General features: G+C 36.7%; 1 protein-coding gene and 4 non-coding genes across 5 annotated transcripts in view; all 5 read left to right on the top strand.

The window, feature by feature from the left end:
• The window catches only part of GNL3 (G protein nucleolar 3), a 37,184-nt gene extending 13,376 nt beyond the window's left edge, over positions 1–23,808 (top strand). The window contains exons 5-15 of the mRNA XM_053721034.1: positions 157–234; positions 1,481–1,613; positions 2,431–2,534; positions 2,818–2,956; positions 6,435–6,522; positions 11,363–11,537; positions 17,249–17,391; positions 18,526–18,662; positions 20,984–21,168; positions 21,820–21,877; positions 22,535–23,808. Coding sequence (XP_053577009.1) covers positions 157–234; positions 1,481–1,613; positions 2,431–2,534; positions 2,818–2,956; positions 6,435–6,522; positions 11,363–11,537; positions 17,249–17,391; positions 18,526–18,662; positions 20,984–21,168; positions 21,820–21,877; positions 22,535–22,623 — 1,329 coding nt within the window. The 3' untranslated portion in view covers positions 22,624–23,808. The remainder of the gene's footprint in view (positions 1–156; positions 235–1,480; positions 1,614–2,430; positions 2,535–2,817; positions 2,957–6,434; positions 6,523–11,362; positions 11,538–17,248; positions 17,392–18,525; positions 18,663–20,983; positions 21,169–21,819; positions 21,878–22,534) is intronic.
• LOC128637126 (small nucleolar RNA SNORD19) lies at positions 513–593 on the top strand. The gene has a single exon (XR_008398990.1). It is a non-coding gene; the product is annotated as a small nucleolar RNA SNORD19 (small nucleolar RNA).
• On the top strand, positions 1,682–1,760 carry LOC128637125 (small nucleolar RNA SNORD19). The gene has a single exon (XR_008398989.1). It is a non-coding gene; the product is annotated as a small nucleolar RNA SNORD19 (small nucleolar RNA).
• Positions 3,063–3,138, top strand: LOC128637124 (small nucleolar RNA SNORD19). The gene has a single exon (XR_008398988.1). It is a non-coding gene; the product is annotated as a small nucleolar RNA SNORD19 (small nucleolar RNA).
• On the top strand, positions 13,844–13,921 carry LOC128637123 (small nucleolar RNA SNORD19). The gene has a single exon (XR_008398987.1). It is a non-coding gene; the product is annotated as a small nucleolar RNA SNORD19 (small nucleolar RNA).
• Positions 23,809–24,085: the final 277 nt, after the last annotated feature.

The following is a 24,085-nucleotide window of genomic DNA, read 5'->3' as shown; positions in this document are numbered from 1 at the left end:
GAAGTGTATTAAATAGTGTACAAATGGCTCCAAGAGATAAAATAGATAATTAGGAACACATTAAAGGAGAGAAAATAAATCATAGTACCCTGTCCCTTTAAAAAAAAAAAAAAAAAAAAAAAATCACTAAATCTATATTGAATTTTGTATTTTTAGGAAAAAGTTAAGGCTGCGAAAGCAAAAAAGCAGAGTAATGAGAATCCTTGCAAATTGTTTTGCAGAGAGGTTAACAAGGTTGGTATTTTTGTTTATGAACATTTTTATTTTACTGTGTTTGGTTTGAATGAGGGGAGACTTTATTTGTAACCTAGCTTTTAATTCTGTGGTTTTAGGGGGGGGGGGGGCTTTAAGCTGCTTTTAGATGCACTAAAGAACAGTTGTTCTCAATTATCAAAACCAAAAAAAGCCATTTCATAATAAAAATCAGTATGTGAATTGTCTTTCAATGTCACAATTGTGTAGATCTTTTGATTTTATTGATGTAAAATGTCTGACGATCCTGAAGTATTAGGAAGAAATGAGGAGAACTTTTCAAGCAGTCTGAAAAAAACAAAATGAAGACTGTCAGATCCAACTCTGATCTTCCTATGACTAAAACAGTTTAAATAGATTTCCAGCAAAAATATGAATGAACAGCTCAAATGGCTAAAAATAAAGACAAACAAAAGAAGAGTTTAAGATATTAAACTATTTATAATGTGAAAGATAAATCCTAATTAACAATTTCGATTTATTGTGCAAATAAGAGAATTGTGAGCCACAAAAAAAAAAAATTGCTATACTTACTGAATAGTTTACATAGAACTAGCACAGTCTAGCTTCTTGTGGGTGTAGTGGGCCTTATTCATACCTAGTTTTGTTCCCTGTAAATAAATATTGGATTGAAATAGTTAAAGGAACATGAACGTGTAAAAGGAAAATGTAAAGTGTAAGAGCATTTTATTAAACTATTACTTGTATATAATGTGTAACTCCTGAAAACACACATTAAATTTAGCTTCAGAGCAGCAATGCACTTCTGGGAGCTAGCTGAACACATCTGGTGAGCCAGTACAAGAGGCACCATCTAGCTCCCAGTAGTGCATTGCTCCTCACCAGCATTTGATAAGACATTTTAACAGGCTATTCTAGTGAAAATTGTGTGCTATCATTCATTAGACTCGCATCGTTGCTTGTGCTAAAACATGGTCTATCTGTAAAACCCTTTTGCTACTAGGTAATTACAGAGCAGAAACAAACAGTGGTCCAATCTGCAGTCACATTCCAGTACACAAGATATATAGGCCATAAATTGTGCAGTTAACCGTCCATAAAACAGGGCTTTACAAATTATGGGCACCAGTGGAGCCTCCTATGTTTGTCTGGCTAATGAAATTAGTGTGCCTGGCCTCTAAGCTTGATGTTAATTTGTCATCTGCTGCATAAAATACAGTTGCTACCTACTGATGAGCTTCCTTTTATATCATTTCTTTTTGTGTAGGTGATTGAAGCTTCTGACGTTATCTTGGAAGTCTTGGACGCTAGAGACCCTATAGGTAGCAGAAGTGTGCAAGCAGAAGAAGCAGTTCTCAAACATCCAAACAAGAAGCTAATACTGATTCTCAATAAAACTGGTAAGTGAAACCATTGGATGTTTTGATTTCATTACATGTAAAATGTTTGACAGTCTTAAAGTTCTGGGGAGATATGAGGATAACTTTTCAAGCAGTCTGAAAAAAAAAATGAAGACTGTCAGATCCAACTCTGATCTTCCCATATCTAATTCGGTTAAGATTTCCAGCAAAACAAGATTAAAATTCTCAAATGGCTAAAAAATAAAGACAAAAAACGTTAGTGTAGGTGATTAAGTATTTTATAATATGAAGAGTATATTCAAGAGACTCTTATGCACACTTTATCAATGTCATGTGATCTACACTAATTAAGATGGGAGTGCCGGCATGAGCTTAGTTTTCTGGCAGTGATGTCAGTGTTTGATATGCGCATGCGCGCTCTCATTCACAAGGCTGGCACCCAGGTAGCCATCCGTGATACATGAATGAATATTACGGAGGGCTTGGAAATAATTATTCACTTATGTTTTATTTAAACATGACGGGTTTTAATAGATGTATGAGGATTTGTAATTTAACCCCTAAACGACAAGCGACATACAGGGTACATTGTGGTTGTTAAGGGGGCTAAATAAAAAAACTTTACAATAATGTAATATAATTTCTTTGAGTTTACTGTCCCTTTAAACTAATAATTCTGATAACAAATAACCATTTGGAATTTCAAAGAGCTGGTGTCTTTTCTGGCTCAATAGAAAGTGTTGGTATTCATTATATTCTAAGTAACTTTTCCTATAATCTTGCACGGTCTAATTTACATTTCTCTTTTTACTCTGAAATTAATGTTCTTGTAAATTGCATTTTTTTTTGCTTCCAGATTTGGTGCCCAAGCAAAATGCTGAGAAATGGCTACAGATTTTGAAGACTGAGCTTCCAACAGTGGCCTTTAAGTGTTCAACACAAGTGCAAGAGAAAAATATGGTAAATCTTTCCTCCATTTCAAATTCTCCTATTGGGTATTGCATGCTTAAAGTCGGCTTTAGACTAACAATGCACTACTGGGACCTAGCTGAACGCATTTCATTAATACCACCAATACAACTACTAGCTCCCAGTAATACAGCATTGTATTGCTGTTCCTGAGCTTTCCTTGGTATTCTCTTAACATTGTATGCTTTACCTGAACCATGAAAGATTAATGTAAACTTCACTTTTATATACATATGTAATAAAATATATTAACTATACATTTAAACTTTTTCAGCAAGTAAAGACCCGTAAAGTCAACCCTGGCTGCATTGATGTAACAAAGGGCACAGTTTGTCTTGGCGGAGAAGCTTTGTTGAAGCTTCTTCATAGCCTTTGTCCTTCAAAGGATGAACGGATTAAAGTTGGCTTAATAGGTAAGTTTTTGCTTGTTTTGGATCCCTCACAACACACACTTGAAGACCTAATTTGTATTTCTTGTAACTTGAGGGTTCTGTAATTTGAACATCCTGTTTTCATTTTGAGAAATGAGGAGAAATTTTCATGCAGTCTGATATACCAATGAAGACTCAGATCCAACTCTGATCTCAAATTTTTAAAACTGAGTATATTTCTTTGTGTGTGTATATATTCTCCAAAACAAAATCCAAAACTAGGTGCCCTGTACAGAAACAAGTCCTGCCTCAACCCTACAGTAAAGTAAAAGATTGTGCCAATCATGGATTATGGGGATGTAGTAAATGCACCTGCACCGCTAACTCACCTTAAAGTGAAGGTAAATGTTTACAAATATGTATACTGAGTCACTCATATTCTACATAACTCAGTCGCTAACTATTTTCCCCAAAGGATTGTATAAATATATAATAAATCAGTTTTATTTTTCCCTACCGTTTGGTCCCTGACTCCTCCCAACAGCCATTTCCTTGTTTTACTGTGAATGACATATAGAGCTGTCCCACCCGCTCTATATGTAACGAACTGCGCATGCGTATGTGTAATGTGTAACATGTAACACATTCACAAATCCCCAGCCACTTGTCTCTAAATTCCCAGGGCTTTTAATTGTTAGCATCCGCTTTCCCCTTAGCTCACCGCGGCTCCCACTGTTCTTTTTAAATGACTTGTTGCCTCTCCGTGCCCTCGGCATGGTGCTGAGCAGCTGTCAGCGTGTATCTCTGAGCTCAGCAACCGCACAGACTTCTGACGCATGAAGTTCGACAGATGACTAACGCATGCGCATATCATGAGAGAGGCGGATGACGTTTTTTGACGGCCGCCTAACGGCCAGCATTTCAATAGGCTTAAAATAAAACGTGACCATTGGAAAAAAATATATATATATTACGGGTTGAATCTCACTAGCTAAAACTTCTGAGTAAAAACGCTAATAACTTGCTTTATAATTTAAAATTTCAAAAAGTGATGAATGAAACTCATATTCAATCTGGGTGACAAGTGTTAGTATATTGTGAGATATAGTTAACTTTACCTTCACTTTAATAAACTTAATACATTGTATAAGTCATTCTGCCGCTTTGTGCTACAATGTAACTACAGGACCCATTATCGTGACATGCTAAAATAACCTGTGTCGCTGGAATCCAGACGCACCCTTCATCTTTCCTTCCTTGTGTTTAAGAGCTTTTCTGGGAAGCTCCCACCCTACCTGAGCAGAATGCTCTCCCCAGCTTTTCCCGCCTCCTATAACCTCCGATCCAGTACAAGCACATTATTTAGTTTGCCTCAATACAAAAAGAAAGCAGCTTGATCCTCCTTTTCCTACAGAGCACCACAATTATGGAACAACCTCCCGCACAGTTTCAAACCTTCCCCAAGCCTAAAATCCTTTAAGAGATCCCTCTCTACGTATCTCAAAACAGAATGCACCAGAGATGATTATATATTTCTTACCTGTTCTATGTTAAATTTTGCATATATTGTGTATTATTGATTTTTGTATTTTATTGTATGCTATGGTATCAATGCAATGTTTTGTGGACCCAGGACATACTTGAAAATGAGAGAAATCCCAATGTAATTTTTTTTATTAATATTTATATATATATATATATATATATATATATATATATATATATATATATATATATATATATATATATAATAAAATGTATCAGAATGCAACAAATGTTCTATTTGTGACAACAAATAGCATGCAGATTGATTGTATGTATTGCTAACCCCTATGAGCAAATCAAAAGTAATTTAGCTCTGTGTACTTCAGGGAAACTATGTAGCTTTAAGTGCCACTTAAAGATCACATTTTCCATTTCACTAATCATATGTTTGTTTATGCAAGTCCATCTACAGGCCTGCCATTGGGGTTATGGTAGTTGGTAACTGAGCTCTCAGGAACACCTGGGCTTGGACTCTGTTATTAGTGCTATTTATTATTAGATGCTATGTCCATCTTATACAGTATGTGCTATAGATGATTTGTGTGATGAATTGTCACTTGAAACTACATAGTTTCCCTGAAGTACACAAAGCTAAATTTATTTTGATTTGCTCCATATCGGTAAGTTTCTGGCCGATACCGATTTATTTCAGAAATTCCAAATATCGGTCCTAATAGGCTGCTCCGATATATCGGTCTATCCCTACTCAAAAATAGACTTATGTATAATATAATTCATCTGTGTTATTTCAAAATGTTAGTCATATAAAACACAAAAAAATCCATAAAATCACAAAACATATGGGGCTTTCAATTGCTTACTCCGGATGGTGTATGGTAGTCATCCAAATAGTGTCCTCTGTAGCTATCAGTTGGACTCTAAACGAATTAACTGCTCTGTGTCTTCCCGGATTTGTATGGGGTTTTAGTCACAGACCAGCCGGTCACATGGGATGCCGAAGTGGGGGTGGTGACACCCTGTTTGGTTGGAGGAAGATTAACGTCTTCACTTCGGCATACAAATCCGGAAGACACCATACATAAAGGAGAGACTTTATATTTGGAAGTTGTGCTCAAGCAAATTGTTACTTTTAATTTTGGGTATTTGTATACTTATGTTGTGACTTATGTTTTGTGATCTTTTATAAAAAAATAAAAAAAATTCAAAACACCAATTAATTTTATATTATACATATCGGTCTAGTTTTGAGTGCATATTTTAGCTTTTGTTTTAGCGCACTGTATTTTTCAGATACTTTGAGGCATTATAGGATTCTTCTCTTTATTATATTTAGTTGTTTTCTGCACTTAATCTAGCTCGAGACAATTTTACATTTATTCTTTAGTAGCTTTTAACCCCTGACTAGTAACAGTGATATTATCCCACGTTTGTATTCAAATTGTAACCAACTTTTAATATTTAAAGTGAATGTAAAGCGATCCTCTGCCTTCAGCTCCTTTGTACTTAGCACTGCAATGATTAAACCAGCTTCCTCCAATCATGGCGTGCACCCCGAGGCGTCCAGCTCGTGAGGCCATGCAACGATTGGAGGAAGCTGGTTTCATCTTCGATATGCTAAGTACAGCATGAGAAGCAGACGGAAGATCGCCGGTCTGGGTTTCCTAAAGAAAAGGGTATTTTAAAAAAATTAAAGACTCTCTTCAATGTAAAGTTTAATGAATGAAAGTTCCCCTGTTTTTAATAGTATTTTTAAAAAACGGACACTCATTCATTATTTAATAAATTCCATGATACTCTTTGTAGCATGTAACCTCCTTCCAAAGATTAAAAAAAACAAACACATTAAATACAAATTGAATTAAATGTATATGTTTTAGCAAATGTTACAAATTTAGTGTAGTTGGTTTGATACACGCTGTGTGGAATTTTAGTTGTTTGAACCTCTGAAATATACATGCTGAGGTCATAAATTAATATTGCATAACTGATCTGCTTAACATACTCCTATCTGTAGGATTTTCTAATGTGGGGAAGAGTAGCTTGATCAACAGCTTGAAACAAGTTCGTGTTTGTAATGTTGCAGCAAAGAAGGGCACTACTAGGTAAGAATGTAAAACATGTTGTGTATATAAATAAATTTAAAAAAAAACTTAATGGGGCAGTATCATTGGAAGAACATTTTATAATAGTGTCTGTTTATGCGATACTATTTCATACACTTTTTTATTATTGTATCTTTCGTAATTTCAATCGTGTTTACAGCATTCTATAAGTTTTTATTCAATAGGGCCATAATAGAGTGGAAGCTTATTGTCCCAGTAAAGGCACAGCACACATTCTATGTAAACGAGCAACAACAGGGGTGTTAAATTATCACATGCTTTCTTCTCTGTATTGATTTGTACTGTCCTAATTAAAGGGTTATTATTGTTTGAGCATGTAATTTCATCATTAACAACCCCCTCAAGTTGGGTAAACAAATGGATAAAGTACTGCTCAGGAGCCACAGAACTGCTGGCTTCCAATCGAAAACTGCTGCTGATGGGCTCAGTGGCAATTTCAAATAGGGACCAGATTTGCAAGGTCAATTATTGATATGACATGGTCTGACTATGATTTCACTAGATGATAAGGCGCACTCAAACACACTGTAATTGTTTTGCACTTAAATATAGTGTATACTCCTATGTTGAGTCAAGCTTCAAGCTATGTAGCAATATAAGTACTTTTTTTTTCTTCTGTGTAAATATAAAGTCTCTAGTTCACCTCACCGCAGTATACACAAGAACACAGATTGAGAATGTGTGATGTAAATATGAGTATATGTTACATCTATCGGTATCTCTATAAATCAAAAAAGAGATTACCTTGTATCCACTGTGAAGTTCTATATGTTCCTGCGTGGGTGGTAACGAGGCTCCTTGCAACCTGAAGTTGAGACACTCCTTAGTCTCAAGAAAAGGGATTCCTGGATACTGTGTGATTTGTCTGCTGCAAGGAAAACACTTCAGCCGCCTTATTTGCAAGTAAAAACTGACTTTATTTAAAAATTAAGCATGGTACAAGTGAGCTCGGGAGGGAGCACTAAGAATTTAACGTCCGGCGAAGTGCCTCCGGGCAGGAAACGCGTCGGACGTTTCATTCTTAGTGCTCCCTCCCGAGCTCACTTGTACCATGCTTAATTTTGACTTTAAATAAAGTCGGTTTTTACTTGCAAATAAGGCGGCTGAAGTGTTTTCCTTGCAGCAGACAAATCACACAGTATCTATGATTTCACTATACAGGTATACCCCGCTCATACAGCGGGTTAGGGATCGGAGCCCCGCTGTAAAAACAGAGTAAACTGATCATAACAAAACGGTGTCAGTCACTTTTCTCGCAATTTCACAATGATTACAGCACTGTTTTAAAATCCTTGGAGGTTGAACTTCAGCTCCACAAAGCGCTGTATTAGCGAATCGCTGTAAAGTGAGGTATACCTGTAATGTGCTATAAAAGATGTTGAGATCTGTGCATATCCTGAAAGGGCTTATTAAGTTGTGCTCATAAGTTTACAAACCCTAGCAGAATTTGATTTCTTGGCCATTTTTCAGAGAATATGAATGATAAAACAAACTTTTTTCTTTCACTCATGGTTATTGTTTGGCTGAAGCCATTTATTATCAATCAACTGGTTACACTTTTTTTTTTTTTTTTTTTTTTTTTTTTTTTTATCCCAATGACAACAAACTACCCAAATGACCCTGATCAAAAGTTTACATACCCCACTTCTTAATACCGTGTATTGCCCCCTTTAACATCAATGCCAGCTTGAAGTCTTTTGTGGATCAGGCTCTTTATCTTCTCAGATGGTAAAGCTGCCCATTCTTCCTGGCATAAAGCCTCCAGTTCCTGTAAATTCTTCTGCTGTCTTGCATAAACTGCTTGTTTGAGATCTCCCCAGAATGGCTCAATGATATTGAGGTCAGGAGACAGATGGCCACTCCAGAACCTTCACTTCATTCTGCTGTAGCCAATGACAGGTCGACTTGGCCTTGTGTTTAGGATCATTGTCATGTTGGAATGTCTAAGTACGTCCCATGCGCAGCTTCCGGCCTGATGAATGCAAATTTTCCTCCAGTATTTTTTGATAACATACTGCATTCATCTTGCCATCAATTCTGACCAAATTTCCTGTGCCTTTGTAGCTCACACATCTCCAAAACATCAGCGATCCACCTCCGTGTTTCACAGTAGGTATGGTGTACCTTTCATTATAGGCCTTGTTGACTCCTCTCCAAATGTAACGTTTATGGTTGTGGCCAAAAAGCTCAATTTTGGTCTCATCACTCCAAATGACTTTGTGCCAGAAGGTTTGAGGCTTGTCTCTGTGCTGTTTGACGTATTGTAAGCGGGATACTTTGTGGCATTTGCGTAGTAATGGCTTTCTTCTGGCGACTCGACCATGCAGCCCATCTTTATTCAAGTGTTTCCTTATTGTGCATCTTGAAACAGCCACACCACATGTCCTATATTTTACCTGAAGTTATTTGTGGGTTTTTCTTTGCATCCCGAACAATCTTCCTGACAGTTGTGGATGAAACTTTAGTTGGTCTACCTGACAGTGGTTTGGTTTCAACAGAACCCCTCATTTTCCACTTCTGGATTAGAGTTTGAACACTGGCATTCTCGATTCCTTGGATATCTTTTTATACAGTTCAACTACCTTTTCCCGCAGATCCTTTGATAATTCTTTTGCTTTCCCCATGACTCAGAATTCAGAAACGTCAGTGCAGCACTGGATGAAAGATGCCAGGGTCTGTCAGGAGTCCAGAAACTCATTGACCTTTTATACACACAAACTAATTACAAGCAAACATCACAGGTGAGGATGGTTACCTTTTTAATAGCCATTCAAACCCCTTTGTGTCAACTTGTGTGCATGTTATCAGGCCAAAATCCCCAGGGTATGTAAACTTTTGATCAGGGTCATTTGGGTAGTTTCTGTTGTCATTATGATTTAAAAAGAGTAAACACATTTTATTGATAATAAATGGCTTCAGCCAAACACTAATCTAAGTGAAAGTAAAGTTTTTGTGTTCTCATTCATATTCTCTGAAAAATGGCCAAGAAATCACAAATTCTGCCAGGGTATGTAAACTTATGAGCACAACTGTAGTTTGCATAAAAAAAGTTTAAAAAGACTGGCAGTTATATTAAAATTTTCAAAAATAAGCAATTAGTTAACATAGCCATGCTGTCTAATACACCCCCCCCCCCATCAGTGTTTAGCATCAGAAACACAGGCATTGTGTTTCAACTGAGTACACAGCATCTTATTTGTTTCTAGGCATGCTCCAGCAGATGAGCGTTAAAGTATTGCATTCTACCAAATCAATGGTTGATATAGCTACAGCTATATAAGGAGATCTGTGGGGGGGGGGGGGGCAGTTAGAGTTGTACCATTCCGAAACGTAAAAAATCGCTGCAGAATCTGTTGGCGCTTTATAAATAAAGAATAATAATAATAAAGAGTTAATGGCGAGGCACTGCAGTATAAATTTGCAGGTAATGTAATTTAAAGTACATATTATATTTTGTCTCTATCCCAACTTGTTTTATGTCCCTTTAAGTAAAACCTTATTTGTAATTCTAAATGACACCACTACATTGTGACATAACTAACACCTAAGTGATTTGTTATCCTATAGCTGATAATCTCTATGCATATTTTAAAATAGTTTATTTTTGTGTTAATAAAAATGTTATTTTATATCATGTTTTAGTCGCTGTGGAAATGACAGATTTGGAACTGACATAGTGAATATTCCATTTAATCCAGCTCTGATTCTTAAAGGGACAGTATATACCAATTGTAATGTAACTGCGAGTAATAGACACTACTATAAAGAAGAATATGCACAGATGCTGATCTAAAAATCCAGTATAAAACCTTTAAAAAAAACTTCCTTAGAAGCTACCAGTTTAGCGCTGTTGAGGTTAGACTGGGACACCCAGTGAAAGGGGCTGGGAAAACGGGAAGGGCAGACACTCCTCCCCTCCCCTGCATATCAAAAAACTCATTACCCAACCAGGATATCAGTATATATCTAACATTTAGGCTTGGTTAGCAGTCTTAAAGGGACATGAAACCCAAAAATTTTCTTTCATGATTCAGATAGAGAATACAATTTTAAACAACTTTCTAATTTACTACTATCTAATTTGTTTTATTCTCTTGGTATCATTTGTTGAAGGAGCAGCAATGCACTACTGGTTTCTAACTGAACACATGGGTGAGCCAATGACAATCAGTTTACATATTCAGCCACCAACCAACAGCTAGAACCTAGGTTCTCTGCTGCACATGAACTTGCCTAGATAAACATTTCAGCAAAGGATAACAAGAGAAAGAAGCAAATTAAATAATAGAGAATACAATTTCAAACAACTTTCCAATTTACTTCTATCTGAATCATGGAAGAAAATGTTTGGGTTTCATGTCCCTTTAAAATTGGTTAAATGTTTAAAAAATAAGCTGAATTTTACATTTTAACAAAAACACTCCCAGCTATATAAATGGATCTACAAAAAAGAAAAATCTAGTGTATGTCCCTTTTTAAGCTACTTAAAGGTTTATGAAAGTAAAAAATAAAAAATTTTTTTTTTTTTTTTTTTTTTTTTAAAATTCAGGTTTAAAAAAAAAAAAAAAAAAAAAAAAATACTGTTAAACGGTTTTCTCTTGATATGCTTTTGTTTAAACAGTTCCTTTCTGTGAGCTCATTTTCAACAAAGATACCAGCGAGAGAGGATCATTTGCTAATTGGAATAAAGTGGAACTTTTTTTTTATTTTTTTTTATTGTAAACAACAAATTGTGAAAGTTAAATTTTTGCATCCATGTCCCTTTAAAACCTCATTGATTTACATGCTCATTGCATAAAGATTTTTCTCTTCTTTTTAGGGTACTGCAAGATGTGAGAGTTGACGATAATATAAAGATGATCGATAGTCCTGGTCTAGTAGTGTCTGCATCTAACCCACCTCTTGCTACAACACTGCGAAGTGCCTTTGATAATGACAGTGAAGAAGTCTTAAAAGCAGTGAATTTTATTTTACAAAGCAGCAATAATCAACAGGTAACAAACTTAAGATACAATATTTAAGTATATTGAAACGTCATTTACTACACTATTACTGGGCTTGGGCTACAGCTTTTTCTTGCGCAAACCAAATCTTGGCATGCCATGAGTACTCTGCTGTGCTAAAAGGACTGAATTACCCGTAACCTAATCAAAAAGAAATATTGCAAGTAACATTGTTTTGCTTATGCTATGAAATACTTTTGGTTTTGCTGCAAAATTGTGCTTATCCCACACTTCCCAGAAAGGCCAAAAAGCCCATTCTGTAACTTTAAAGTGAAGGTCAAGTTACTAATATTGCCCCACGGCATTGCATAGACATTTAAAAATTAAAGGGACAGTCTACCATAGAATTGTTATTGTTTTAAAAGATAGATAATCCCTTTATTACCCATTCCCCAGTTTTGCATACCCAACACAGTTATATTAAAGGGACATTATACACATTTTTTCTTTGCATAAATGTTTTGTAGATCTATTTATAAAGCCCATGAAGTTTTTTTTTAAAAAAAAGTTTAGTTTTGCTTATTTTTAAATAACATTGCTCAGATTTTCAGACTCCTAACCAAGCCCCAAAGTTTTATGTGAGTACTGATGTATACCTACTCCAGCTTGCTCCTGTTTGTGTAAAGGGTCTTTTCATATGCAAAAGAAGGGGGAGGGGGGGGGAAGTCTCTTATTTCCCACTTGCAGTGGGCTTTCCAGCTACCTTTTCAACAGTTTTATACTGGATTTTTATATAGGTATCTGTGCATCTTATTCTTTATAGTAGTGTCTATTACATGCAGTTATATGAAAATGAGTCTATACTGTCCCTTTAATATACTTTTTACCTCTGTGATTACCTTGTATCTAAGAACCTTCTTCCAGCCCCCTGATCACATGACTGTGACTGTTTATTATCTATTGTCTTAAATTTAGCATTGTTTTTGTGCTAAATCTAAAATAATCCCCTGTGCCTGAACACAGTGTTATCTATATGGTCACGTTTACTTTGTCTGTATGTGTTGAAAAGAGATTTAAAAAGAATGTGATAAGAGGCAGTCCTCAAGGGCTTAGAAATTAGCATATGAGCCTACCTATGTTTAGTTTAAACTAAGAATACCAAGAGAAAAAAGCAATTTTGATGATAAAAGTAAAGTTGGTTAAAATTAAAAAGTCCTATCTGAATAACAAAATAAGAAAAAAACAGTTCACAGAGTGAAACAGAAAGACTAGGGGGAGCTGTTACCATGCGCAACTGGCAGGGAGTGTATGAGAAATAAGCACTGTTCATTCAGGATTTCAACTACCAAGCCAAAATAAAACCGTTCTGTCCTACACAATAATAATGGCACACTAGTCCTAATACGGTAAAACTTTAAAGTAAAGATGATATTACAAGTCACAATGGAGACACAACATGCATGAAAGTGATAATAGCCACACTTCAGTGACTTACATGATTGTGTGTATACCACTTTAAATATCCAGGCTGTATCAGCTAAAGTTGCTGCATGAGGTATCCAAAGTCAGCTGTCGGCAAAAAGCACAGTCTGCAGGTAATTAATAGCCTTAAACACAATGTTGACAATTACTCAAAAGAATGCATGAGAAATTTCTGTGTTAAACGTTTGATTTCAGTGCCTCTTCTCTTGTGTGGGTGTAGTCCGGTGTAAGCAGCTCTTAATTGGCTGGAGTCACAATAATTATTCATACACTCACTCTGCCCGGCTCCTCAGACAGTCCAATGCCTCCCAAGCAAGTAGTGACGTGTGAGGTGTCCTGAGCTCCTATCTGAATAATGAAAGTTTAATTTTTACTAGACTGTCCCTTTAAGAAGGGTTTAATTCATGAAAAGTTTTAAATTTATATATATATATATATATATATATATATATATATATATTTTGAAGAATATTTACCGCTGCGACGATAAGCGCAGCTCTCCCGCCTGCCATATTGTCAAAATGATTGACAGATGACTATTTTGATTGACAGATGACGAGTTGCTTAAAATCACATGGTTTTTATCTGAATCCTAAAATAAAAATTTTGGGCTTCATATCCCTTTTTAGGACATAATCATGAGTTCCAGCTTCTCTAGGAACTTGCACATTTGTTACAATGAGCAAAATAAATGTATAATGCAATGTTTCATTTTTATGAATTTATTGGGAATTAAATTTTTAGTTGAATGTCACTTAAATAGCTTTCTTGCAACAGGAGAGAAAATAGTCTGTTAGTAAGACTGTCATGTCTTACTCTGATTTTGCAGGGTTTTTTTTTTATTATTTATATTGAAGGTTTTGTTTTATATTGGGAAGAGATGAGGAGAACTTTTCATGCAGTCTGAAAAAACAATGAAGACTGTCAGATCCAACTCTGATCTTCTCATGGCTAAACAGTTAACTTTTTGTGTTTTTGAACAGTAAATACATGATAGACCTAATGTTGTATTTAAAGAAAGGTTAACCTTACAATAATTAGCAGTATTTTTTTAAATTGCAGGAATTTGGGGGGGGGGGCGCAACATAAATAACGTACTTATTTATTGCTTTTTATTTTTTGTTCCCTTCTCTGGTTAAACACAGACAAGGTTCTAAAATCTTAAGTGAGCACAGAAACAAACTAGTGAAAAGCAAGCTGGGTTAGTCATAAGAATAAGAGGGAAACAACAAATGGGGAAGAGAGAAACAAAGGTAAAGCCCAAAATATACAGTGATATGCTAAAGAGTGAACAAGAGGGGGGAGTAGGAAATACAGATGTGAAAAGGAACATGATGATAAAAGAAGTGAACAGAGAAGATTTCTAGACGCTGTTTGGGGGGAACATATAAAAGGGACATAATACTTGGAAATTGATATTTTTATAGTGAAAGCAGCAGATGTTAAAGTGAATGTAAATTTTGATGCTAAAGTGCCCGGTTTTTAAAAATTTGATTTAAAAACAGGGACACTTTAATTCATAAAAATTTACATTTCACTCCTGTTGTGAAAAGAAACTTGTCCTTTTAATCTTGACAGCAGCTACATCTTCCTCCGCCCATCACAAAGCCTCTTCCTGGGTCTAAAATGAGGAATCAGTCTTCCTTCAATCACGGCATTGAATCGGACACTGGTTCCCCCGGGGGGAGCAGTGATTGGAGGATGACCTATCCATCATTTCTGATATAAAAATTAAAGTGCACCTGTTTTTAATCAAAGTTTAAAAAAAACGGGCACTTTAGCATCAAAATTTACATTCACTTTAACCTTTATTAATGCAAAAATGAAAGCACTTTAAATGTAAAGTGAAAATAACAGGATACATGTTTGTGCAGCACAGTGGCTGATTGAGAACTCCCACCGAAAAAAAAAAAAGTTGTTCATAATCACAAAGCTCTTCCGTGCATTTTGAAACCTCTTTTATATGGAACAGAGAAAAATGTCCCTGTAGTATTAAACATTTTTTACTCTTCAGTTTATTTCCGATATGTGGTGAATACAATACAGATTTTTAGTTGTTGTTCTATGATGTTTGGAATGTTAGGAATTCATTTTCCCCCGTCATTCCACAAATTAATTTTCTATGATGTATCAGAATAGAACATAACGTTTTACTCGGCTTCCTACAGAAATTCCCCCTTTTTGGTATTTTGCCAATATGCTTTTCTAGTAGTGTTTATGGGTCCCATCTAATGTATCCTCTTTATGATTTTCACTCGATAGCAGGTGTGTCAAACTCTTGAGTTTTGGGCCATTTTCCATACAAGTCACTTGAACCGCACACTACCTACATATGTTGCCATTGCTAAACACAGCCATTCACAAATGCATGCACGTACCATGTGACAGCCATCAGCCATTCACAAATGCATGCACGTACCATGTGACCGCCATCAGCCATTCACAAATGCATACACTTATTCTTGCACATGCTCAGTAGGAGCTTTTGATTCAAAAAGTTTAAATCTAAAAAGACTGCACATTTTGTTAATGGAAGTAAATTGGGAAGTTGTTTAAAATAGGGTGTTCCACAGTAGTGGGAACTTGGGCTGTGTCCTTGCTCCATCTACCTAACCTGGTCACGGTTGGCCATGTTTTCGGAGTATTTTTTACTCTGTCACAGAGTAGCCCATGTCATCAGCTGTGTGGCTTGAACCGCAAAGGTTGTTGGTTCATTCCCAGCTGCTGGTGTTGGGTGTCCAATTTCTGGTGTGCCTTAGGGTTGCTTTCCCCTGGTCCGCTTGCCAGTGTTCCCGTGGATTACCTGCTCTGCAGGCAAATGGGTTGGCTGTGCCTCTGCTTGGCAAGCTACTTGTAGGGGATCCTTTTCTAGGACATCAGTGTTGGGAATTTCTCTTCCCATTAGCCGGTGCCCTCGGGCCTTGATGACAGTTGTTGTTGCCCTTCCGGCATCATCCCTTTTCTTTAGGGAATGTTCTCCTCCCTATGGAGATGGAGTCTTTGCTTTGGGCTTCTTCTGGATGGGAGGCGGAAAGGTGGGCTTGGTTCCCCCTGGGATCTTGCTGGCTCCAAGCAGACTTGTAGAGCGTTTATTTGATAGATTCTTGGGTCTATGGCCTTGTTGTCCGTTTCAGAGTCGGGTTGTACTTGTGTTCTGTGGGGATGGCTGTGCTATCCTTGCGCTCGTTCCTGTACCTGCTTCGGATTCTTTGTTTCCCTGTCTTGGATCCCGGAGGCTGGGTTGGTCCAGTTGAGTTTGGGTCTGCAGGTCAGGATGGCCGAGCGGTCTACAGAACTGCGTTCGGGTCGTAGTCTCCCCTGGATGTGGGAGCTGTGTTGAGTCTATCCTGTTAGCTTAGTCTGCTAGGGTATAGATTTCTCCTTTCAACTTGCTCCAGGATTAGGTTTACTCTGCCTTTGGGTTCTGAGGGTATACTCCTTCTCGTGGGGCCTCGATTGAGGTTTTGTGTTCCCCTTTTCAGGGACCTGTGTGTAGGTTGCATCTCTGTGCTCGGTCTTATCCCAGGTTTCGCTTGGTATAGGCGTAGCCCCCTTTCCCTGTTTGGGTCTCTGTGAGCTGGGTTCACTCGTGGAGGTGTGTTTTGTATTAAGGGACCTTTCGTTTTCCTTGGTTCTCCTTTGCCTTGTTCCCTTGGGGATTTTTGCTGGTGTCTCCTTCATTTGAGGAGATGAGCGGTGGGCGACTGTTTGTTGAGCGACAGTGTCTCCTGGAGGACTGTTGGCTCAGTCGAGTCTGTTTGCGGTCTCTAGTTTGGCTTCTGGACTAACTGCGAGGTTCAGGCTTGGCGTCCTCAGTATGGGCCGCCTTATTGTACCCTCCCGTCTTGGTATTCAGTGTCCTCTATAGCTTGGGTATTTTCCCAAAAGTAATGAATGCAGCTGTGGACTCTTTCCATTTAAGAAAAAAAACATAAATTATGCTTACCTGATTTCTTTTTCTTCTGATGGAGAGAGTCCACAGCTCCCCACCCGTAATTTTATGTTTTGTGTCCTTATATTCTTCTGGCACCTTTCACCCTGATATTCTACTGTTCCTTGTTCTTCGGCAGAATGACTGGGGGATGAGGGGAGTGGGAGGATTATTTAAGCCTTTGGCTGGGGTGTCTTTGCCCTCCTCCTGGTGGCCAGGTTCTTATTTCCCAAAAGTAATGAATGCAGCTGTGGACTCTTCCATCAGAAGAAAAGGAAATTATCCGGTAAGCATAATTTGTTTTGTTTTTTCCAATCTGCTACAAGACGTGTTGTCTTTTTTCTTACAGATTATGCTGCAGTACAACATTGCAGACTTCAGAAACCCGCTTGAGTTTTTAACTCTTCTGGCACATAAAAGGGGAATGTTAAAAAAAGGTGGTGTGCCAGACACAGAGAGAGCTGCTAATCTTCTTCTTAATGACTGGAATGGGTATGTATTTAAGTCCCTTCTAAAACAAAATGACACAAAGTAGGTCATCATATGTATTAGTGTGCCCTAACCAAGATCTGGCAAGGAAAACCCATGATTATAATGGCTGTCAGTAGACCGCTAGATTATCACTGTATTCCTTTTCTCTTCTCCCCCCACCCCCCAAAAAAATAATTTGAACTAAATAAGCAGACAATAGTTATTTAAATTGGCGATGCCACAGTATTTTGCGCTGTGGAGCACATTTTTAAACTAAATGTTGATGGCAGAGCCTGTGTTGGCTTGCAGTTCGAAGTATTGTCCTGATTGGTTAGTAAGAAGCTGTCCAGACTCTGCCCTGAAGTTGACCAGTTAAGTTTTAAAGGTTTGGGGGTATGCAATGAGATGATTTCACAAAAAATGGTTATAAAGTGGCACAATGGCCTGTTGGTAGACACTTAATCCCTGAGTCAAATTCATTTTGACACCCTAAAATGGAAAGATCAGGTGGTGTAGGAGATGTCCGTACTTGCAGTGCTCAATCACAAATTCATGTAGGGTATTTTGCGCTAACCTTTGTAGCTAACTGTATCTCCTGTCTTTCACACACCTGACCCTCCAGTGATGACATCATCCATTGATGCGTTATCTGAGGACTCTGTGGAGAGCCAAAGATCAAATAGTCCTCCTTATTTAGGGTCTGAAACATGGTACAACAAACTGCTAGTAGTAGTTTAATGTATTCTCAATGGGGGGGTGCGGTCTGATTGTAACACAACTGCTATCACTTCCTTCATCTGCTGTCCAGTGATTCCTATACTGGATAACCTCACCTTTTATACCAATGTTGCCACAGGTGCATACAGTAAAAGAAAAATGTACAAACTGAACTTTGTTCTGTGTTAAGAGGGTTTTTCAAAATGTTTAGTTTTTTTACGTCTCTGCTGCATAAATAATGGTTATTGTACCTTTACAGCATGTAATACAAGTTTGTGCTTGTATTGCTGTAATGTTCTGCTGTTTCCACCAAAACACTATTTTAAATACCGCTCTTTCATATACACAATAGAAAAAAGGCAATTATAAAGTGAATGTTGATTAGTTATCAGAGGTTCTTCTAAACATCTCATTGGCTCCTATTTCTCTCTTATTCAGAGCAAGATTAAGTTATCATTCCACACCACCTGCGTCTCTTGAGTCTCACCCGCATATCACAAGCGAAGTCACTGCTTCAATGCAGAAAGGCATCAATCAAAATCTCCTAGATGAGGACAACTTAAGTACAATTAAATGTAAGTTGATGGGGGTGTTTGTTGTTGTGTTTTTTTTAATTTCTACAATATGAAAATATTAAGTTACAGTGATGGTGAGTTTTTCAACTCGAATGTAAAGATTCATAGAAGTAAAAAAAATAACCTATTGGATACAGAATGCAGTTTCAAAAAAACTTTCCTATTTACCTGTTTCTATTGGTCTCCTTTGTTAAAACGTAGCTCCTTACCATGAGTGCATAATGTGTTAGGCCCAGGAGAACACGTTTTGAGCACTATGTGGCGCTACAAAATCTGTTGGCGCTCTACAAATACCTGATGTTTGTATCAATGTTATAGGTTAAGTGCTCAATACACATGCACGCTCTTGAGCCTACCTCCGTAAACGCTCATGGAAAATTAACAGGGTAGCAAGAGAGAGGGAAGTTTGATGGAAGCAAATTGGAATTTTTTTTTTGTATGCGCTTTATATTAATCATGAAAAGCTTAAATTGGAATTTTGTTTTGTTTTTTGTTTTTTTTATATGTGTTTTTTGTTTAACCCCTTTAAAATGAATATACATTTTCATGAATGAGTGGCCGGTTTTTAAAAATACTTTTAAAAACTGGCACTTTCATTCATGAAAGTTTACATTGCAGCAGTTTTGTTAGAATACTTATCTATTTCTTCTTCCAAGTTAGACCAGTCCTAAAATCGCCATAGTGGTATTTCTGCAATGCCTATAGCATTAGCAGGGAGGTTACACACACGGTTTATAACTGTTTTTTAAATTTGAAAAATAGGTTTATTGGATTTACAGAAAATGGGCAATGTGCAATATGCATCAAAACGAAATTAGACAGGTGCATACATTTAGGCACCATTGCTATTTTGTTGATTTGAATACCTGTAACTACCTAGCACTGATTAATTGGAATAAACAATTGGTTTAGTGAGCCCATTAAGCCTTGAACTTCATAGACAGGTAGGTGCAATCCAATCATGAGAAAAGATATTTAAGGTGGCCAATTGCAAGTTGTTGTTGTTCTTTGACTCTCTTCTGAAGAGTGGCAACATGGGGGCCTCAAAACAACTCTCAAATGACCTGAAAACAAAGATTGTTCAACATTATGGTTTTGGGAAAGGCTTCAAAAATCTATCACAGAGATTTAAGCTGTCAGTGTCCACTGTGAGGAAATGGAAGACCACAGGCACAGTTCTTCTTAAGGCCAGAAGTGACACAATAAGTAAAATATTGGAGAGGCAAAGGATGGTGAGAATAGTCAAAAACAGCCCTCAGACCTCCTCCAAAGACCTACATCATGCTGCAGATGGTGTCACTGCATCGTTCAACAATTCAGCGCACTTTGCACAAGGAGAAGCTGTATGGGAGAGTGATGCGGAAGAAGCCTTTTCTGCACACACGCCACAAACAGTCGCTTGAGGTTTGCAAACGCACATTTGGACAAGCCAGCTTCATTTTGGAAAAAGGTGCTGTGGACTGATGAAACAAAGATTGAGTTATTTGGTCATAACGTGGGGCATTATGCATGGCAGCAAAAGAACACAGCATTCCAAGACAAACACTTGCTACCCACAGTAAAATTTGGTGGATGTTCCATGATGCTGTGCCGGTGCTGGGAATCTTGTTAAAGTTGAGGGTTGCATGGATAGATATTTCAGCAAGACAACGACCCAAAACACTGCTCAAAATCTACTCTGGCATTTATGCAGAGGAACAAGTACAATGTTCTGGAATGGCCATCCCAGTCCCCAGACCTGAATATCATTGAAAATCTGTAGAGTGATGTGAAGCGGGCTGTCCATGCTCTGCAACCATCAAACCTAACTGAACTGGAAATGTTTTGCAAGGAGGAATGGTCCAAAATACCTTCATCCAGAATCCAGACACTCATTACAGGCTATAGGAAGCGTCTAGAGGCTCTACTAAATATTGATGCAATATTTCTGTTACGGTGCCCAAATTTATGCACCGGTCTAATTTTGTTTTGACGCATATTGCAGATTTTCTTTTAATCCAATAAACCTTTTCACTACTGAAATACTTCAGTTATTTGATAGATCAAAATGAAATTGCTGATCCAAACACCCAATTATTTATAAATGAAAATCATGGTAATTGTCAGGGGTGCCTAAACTTTTGCATACAACTGTGTGTGTATAGTTTGAATCTGCTGATATGTGTGCTTGTCAGCTCAGTGGTGGAAATGACTGCAGTTAAAGCGTTAAACCATATCCTTTTAAAAAAAAAAAATATTATTATTTTTTTGTACAATGCTTCCTTCTAATTAATCAACTATAGTTTCCCCTTCCGTAACGAGAAATTCTTTGTTTTTTGCAGCTCTGAAGTGTCCTAGTGCTGCCAGCAGCATTGTGTTTAAATCTGCTGGTTTGACCAATACCATAATGGATGAGAGTGAAATAATAGATGAAGTTCCAGAACAAGATGAAATAGAAAGTATGAATGAAGATGAAGAATGTGGTCATGAAGAAAAGGAAGTTGACTTAAGTGATGGTGATAAAGAGGTATTTTGCTGATTTTTTATTTGGGAGCTTCTATTTAATTAAAGGGACAGAAAAGCCAGACAAACAAACTTATTGAGCAAAAACTGCAGTTGATTCTTTTAGATCGTGTACCCAAAATGGTTAAATTGCTGACCAGCAGATCACAATCCGCCATCCCCCTCAATTAAAAAAGGTGATTCTGCACAAACCTAAACTGCTGCCTTAAAGATTGATGTTTTCTGTCATTCATATAAACAAGCAGTAAACAACTAACCATTTTTGGGTGGGGAAGAAGTTCAGTAAAACTGTTTTAACTTGATGTTAAAGTGGAATCTGTAAGTTTCTGCTCACCCTATACTTTAGTATTAATACTGTAATCACCACTTGATAGGGACAACTCCTATTGCTGTATTAGGCACAAACTAATTAAAATATATAATACATACTGAAAGCCCCCTTGTTTCATGCTATTAAATCACAGCTCCTCATGTGTTTTTGTTTTATTTGTGGGTTTTTATCTTTTGTTTGTTTTAAGTAAATTTAAAAAAAAACTTGCCATTTATTTATAAGTACTACGCTTTTTTTTTTTTTTTTTTTTTTTTAAGCTTGTGTACAGTTTAGAATGTAATGATTACTCAATATTTTACCCAATATTTTACTGTCTACACGTAGGAAGTGGAGAGGCCAGATCTGTCCAACAATCCAGGAATTGAGGATTCAAAAACAATCGGTATGTGTGAAAGCCCAAATACTTCTAGCATTAATATTTTAATTTCTCCAATTCTTAAACTTGTGTAATTTTCCACTAAATTCACTTAGTGATGTTGTGGCATGCAGCCTTTTCCCTTGTAATAATTTTCTTGTAAGTAACTTGTTTGTTTTTTCATATTAAAGTACCATTATAGTGGAAACTTACATTCTCTCATTTATTAGAACATGTCATTAAAACAATAGTGACCCTACAACTCGCAACCTACCAAGGGATTAAACACACGGTTAACGTAAAACCCAGGAGCATCTAATTGCACAACTGAGTTATGTGATTTACTCTGCTGATTATGTCACCAGCTATGGCCTTATGCTTATCCCAGGCATAAAGTCTTGCATAGTGTTTGTTTATACCATCTCTAATGGAAGTTTATTTCATGAATAAACTACCCTTTCTGTGAAAAAAAAGTGATTCTGCAAACCATTAGTGCACAGCTAATATTGATATATTTATTTAAACAACTTTTTAGCTAACTACATGTTTAAATGTTGCGCTTGTTTATGGGTGGAAAACAAAAATTAGAGTAATGTGCCCCTTTAAGGATTCCACTTATTGTTTTAATAATTCTATAACTGAATTATTATTTGATAGTAATTTTTTTCTTTCTTTAATATACAGAATTTACCAACAACGCAAAGACAAAAATAGTCAGTTTTGATAACCCGCCAGGAGATGATACTTATGATTTTAACACTGATTTTGTGTGAGAAGTTCCCAGCAATCAACAAGGAAACCCAGGACTGCTGTGTTTGGATTGTGAATTACCGTCTATGCTTGCGACAGTAATATTGACATTCTTGCAACCGAATAACAACCTACATATATCTCCAATGCACATAAATGTTTGTCTGAATTTATAAGTGGATTTAGATTTTAAAAACCAATTGATTGGTTCTTCCTAACACATTGTGGAAATTGCTGGTTTGTCCTCGTAGTAGTATAAAATGAATTTCCGTTCAACAATCATTCTCCAAACTTGTGTAATAAGAAGTGCAGTGGGGAAAAAATGTTTCAGAAGAATCCTCTTCAAAAAGTTTTTCATTTATGTGGTTGTTTAGTTTGGCAGAATTTTTACAACATAATTTATTTTCTTTGGAGAAAATCTTCAGGGCAGCATTAGAACAGTTGTGCAACATTGCTGGGTAGTTATTTAAGCCTTTCCTGCCTGATTAGTGTAAATTTGTACCTTTTACTGCTTTTAGAGTAACTGTTTTAATCGCAGGAATGAAAAAAATGCTGTGCCATCATTGGTTTATTACATCAGGATTGTTTTTTTGCATCATCTGAATGCACGTTTAGTATAAAGGACATTTTTGTATCTTGTGCATTTGACGGGACGGTCTACGGATAACGTCTTTACTACTATTTCCCAGGTTTGCACGACCAGCATTATGTTAATATATCTCTGCCTGTTTCTAAGCCCCCTGCTGGTTGCCTTTTATCTAGTACATTTTTTTTATTACCTTTTCAAAGCCAGATAATGATAGTTAATGTGTGTCGTATAGATAACATTGTGTTCAATCCTCTGGAGTTAAGAATGTGTCAGCACTGTTTGGCTAAATGCAGAAATAGCACTAAGGTAAGGGGGCAGTCTACAGAGGCTTAGATACAAGGTAATCCGAGGTAAAAAGTGTAGTACTGTAACCGTGTTGGTTATGCAGAACTGGGGAATGAGTAATAAAGGGATTAACTATCTTTTTAAGACTGGTCCTTTAAGACTAAATATGATTAATATATATTTATATATTAAAATGTTATAAAGCTCTCCCTTTTTTATGGAGAATATAGCATTAGGTTCTATGAACCTAGCTTCAATTTATACTTTTTTTTTTTTTTTTTGTAATGTTGAAAGCAGAAAATAAATTTGACTTCAATAAATTCAAATGAATGCATTTTGTGCGTGTTTTGTGGATTATGCATTTTTATACAAAAGATTAGCTTGAGAATAAAATGTTAGATGGTGTGGTGTTTTTTTTTTACATTTTTGGAATATATTTGACTAAAGTTTTTAGTAAAAGTTATTACTACTTTTCAGCGGGATATGCTGTGAGTGCCCTGTGCATCAGAATTCAAACTCCACACCTCCTCAGTCAGCAGTGGATTATATAACACAAATTAGGTCATCATTAACACAATACACACCACCACCTTTCCCAGCAGATATGGTAT

The sequence above is a fragment of the Bombina bombina genome, chromosome 7 (assembly GCF_027579735.1).
Source record: "Bombina bombina isolate aBomBom1 chromosome 7, aBomBom1.pri, whole genome shotgun sequence".
NCBI classification, from domain to species: domain Eukaryota; kingdom Metazoa; phylum Chordata; class Amphibia; order Anura; family Bombinatoridae; genus Bombina; species Bombina bombina.
Note: the sequence above shows the minus strand (reverse complement) of the source record. Positions and strands in the feature narration are given on the sequence as shown.